At 44.6% G+C, this 3285-nt stretch overlaps 1 protein-coding gene across 1 annotated transcript in view; it reads left to right on the plus strand.

Moving 5' to 3' along the window:
- Positions 1 to 4: 4 nt before the first annotated feature.
- The window catches only part of MALSU1 (mitochondrial assembly of ribosomal large subunit 1), a gene marked incomplete at its 5' end in the record, with an annotated part of 13521 nt that continues 10240 nt past the window's right edge, over positions 5 to 3285 (plus strand). Inside the window, 2 exons of the mRNA XM_019508542.1 lie at positions 5 to 95; positions 894 to 1072. Coding sequence (XP_019364087.1) covers positions 5 to 95; positions 894 to 1072 — 270 coding nt within the window. The remainder of the gene's footprint in view (positions 96 to 893; positions 1073 to 3285) is intronic.

Consider the following 3285-nt stretch of genomic DNA (forward strand, 5'->3'; position numbering starts at 1 on the left):
CGGCCAGGGCTCTGCGGGCTGCGGGCTGCAGCCGGGGGTGGCCGCTGGCCGGGCTGTGAGCGGCGGCGTGGAGAAAGCGGCGTGCGGGGCGCCAGGTAGGGCCGGGGGCGGGTGGGTAATGGTCGGCGCTGCACAGGGAGCGGGAGCACAAGGTGGAGCAGTAGATCCGGGAGGGGGGGCGCAGGCCTGGGAGCAAAAGCCAGAGTAGCGGATCGAACGCGCAGCCGGGAGCGGGAAGCACAGGAGTGCATTGGGGCAGGGAGCGGAAAACGGAGCACTGTACCAGACAGGGAGTACAGGGCTGGGAGCGGGAAGCAGAGTAGCAGGTTATCAGGGAGTGCAGGGCAGAGCAGTAGATCAGGAGGGAACGCGGGGCCGGGAGCAGGAAGCCGCGCAGTAGATCGGGCACAGGAAAGGGCTTGGAGCATCGCTTGGACAAAATGTAGGGTTCATTTATGGGACACCTGCCGGAAAGGCTGGTTGTCAGGGCCCCTGTGCCCTACAGGTGCATGATGCAAGTTCAGAGCTGGTCAGTTTTGTGTGTGGTTATTCTCCTTGGATGAATGAGTCCAGAACAATTTGTAAATGGGCTTATTTAATCTGGCTGCATAGAAAAACCTTGCGGTTTACCTTAATGTTAGCAAAACTGGGTGAGATCATGGTAAGGACAGAGAACAAATGGATCTTTATCCCTTGTGACAGGTCTTTGTTGTCACACTGTCGTATCACAGGAAGCCTGTTTTTATATATTTTAATTTTTTCTCTCTCAAAACCCTTATTGCCATGGTAGCAGACATCTCTTCATTATAAGCATCTTAGAACAAGAAAACTGAATATTTTTACAATAATCATGAAAGTGCTTCCTATTAAGTCACTGTTCGCTTCTGTTCTAGGTCAAACGCTTTCCAACTTCAACATTGATTTTGTTGTAAACTTACTGAGGCAGGAAAATGCCAAAGACATTTGTGTCATTCAGGTGCCTCCAGAATTTAATTACAGTGACTACTTTATAATTGTGAGTGGAACTTCTACAAGACATGTCCAGGCAATGGCACAATACTTGGTGAAAATGGTAGGATGCTTACTTCTATGTCTCTCTTAATCTGAAACATAGTCTGTGAAGTTAAATTGTCTCATTTTTGCAACCTGAACAGAATGCCAAGCAAGGAGAGGTTTAATATTGCTCATATGGCCCATAGCACAAAAGAGTAGCTAGAAATATGCTCTCTCAGCGTAAATTCTGAGAGAAAGATCTCTCCGTACCTGGAGGTTGTAATGCAGAGTTTGGGGGAATAAAAAATTAGGACTTTCAAAACCGAGAGGATAGTGCAAGTGACTTTGGGGTTATATATGATATTTTATAATGGTGAAAGTAAAACTTAGTTGTATATGCTAAGAAAAAAACAGCGTACTGCTATGAAAAAACATAGTACCTAATAAAAGGTCTGATCTTAAATACTGGATTTGGCTGTCCCTTTATTTTTCCTGCAAGCAAACAGGATCCAAAGATCATCTGGGGAAAGGGCAGAAATTAGTGTGGAAAGAAGGAATGCCAGCATTATGGAAATCCTGGGAGACTGACACTCAATGTGGCTAGGGAGGGAAGTGTTCAGGCCAGACATGTAACTGTTTGTATTATACTTGCACTTGTAAAAGTTGTTGAGTAAAAGTCTTGCTTTCCCTGTATTCGAAATGGACGTGTCCCTCACCACCTGGGACAGAGGCCTGCTTTGGACTGATTACCAGTTTGAAAGCCACTGGGTACTTGGCTTCTGTTAGGCTGTGATGGGGTGGGAAATTTTAAGAGGCCATATCTGCTTGTTGTGGGGTGCAGGTGAATGCACCCTGATAATACCTTGTGATAGAGACCTGTGAATGTAGACCTAGTTCCTAGCTCCAGTAACACCTGTGCAGGGTACTGACATGGCTCAAAACTACAGCTTAGGTTCCTTTTTTCTTTTTTTTACATACATCACCTTACACAGTGGGCCTCTAGTACATGAGTAGGGCACATCGGTGCTATTATAACATTAAATGTAGTGGGTTAACTCTTCTGATTGCTTTACATAATTACAATACGCAACTTCTCTGCCTTTTTTTCATGAGGAGGTCTAAAAACATTTTAATGTGAGACTAGTGGTTCTGCAGATTACTTTGTTAAAGATACACTTGTGTAGTTTCTCATAACAACCATATCCTACCCCCTGCCTCATGTGATGATTTTAAATTTAGTGAGGAATACTTATGCAGCTGATAGAAATCATAGGTAAATTTAATGGAAAAGATCTAGCTAGCTGCTGGAAAACCATGCGTTAGAACCTTTGCTTGTGAGAGTTAGCGCTGCATGGCTGGAGAAAAAGGGTGAGCAGCAGCAGACCTCCTTTAGTTGGAATTGGGCTTATTGGTTTCTTGCAGCCCACAACTACTGGAGTGTGTAGAAAAGACACTTTCCCTCCGCTCATCATGTCTGACTCCTGTGAGCTTTTGCTCTGCCCTTGTTTTCCAATGCAAAAACTAAAGATCATGTTGATATATACCTGTAGTGATATAGGTCTGCCCAGAAGACTTGCAGAGGCAAAAACTGCTCTAGGAGCACACCTGTTTATTAGAAGTGCATTACCAAGAAAGCACAGCTGCTTCTGTCTGCTGGGGTGTGCTCAGCTATTCTGTTTGTGTTCTGCAAGCTTGTGGCTCATTTCTTTGCATTTGCTGCAGTGTCCTTCCAGTGCTCGGGTTTATTTTTTGAATGTAAACTTGGGCCAAGATTTCCCTTCTCTGTTCCCATATTCATGTACATGTTGTCTGTACATTTGGTGGGTTTCTCAGAAACTGTTCTTCTCCATTTAGGTTTTTTTTAAAAAACTAGAGGACCCTTCATACCATGCCTGCACTTCTGTCTGAATCTCTCTTGCATTCTCTAGCCTTTTACTGATTGACTCCTTGTTAGATTTCTTTCCTCTCCTCTTTTTATAGTCCTGTAGGTTTTAACCTTGAGGTCTAGAGGAGTTGGAAGGAAGTTGCAGAAGAGGAGGAAGTCCCTGCTAAAGCCTTTAGAAAGATTTCAGGTACCACTCTCTTAGCTGGCCTGAAATAGAGTGAGGATCCTGATCTCAGGAATCCTGGAGAAGAGCCTGACATTAGTGATCTCCTTGTAAAAATCAGGAAGCTTAATAAGCCTGAGACTGCTGTTTGAGGCAATAGGGGCCAGAGCACTTATTGCAGACAAGGTGGCTGTGCACCAGTTAATGTCTAGAACTTTAATGTTGTATATGCTATATAGACACC

Source organism: Gavialis gangeticus, unplaced genomic scaffold (genome assembly GCF_001723915.1).
Source record: "Gavialis gangeticus isolate Ggan-Ray unplaced genomic scaffold, GavGan_comp1, whole genome shotgun sequence".
NCBI lineage: Eukaryota > Metazoa > Chordata > Crocodylia > Gavialidae > Gavialis > Gavialis gangeticus.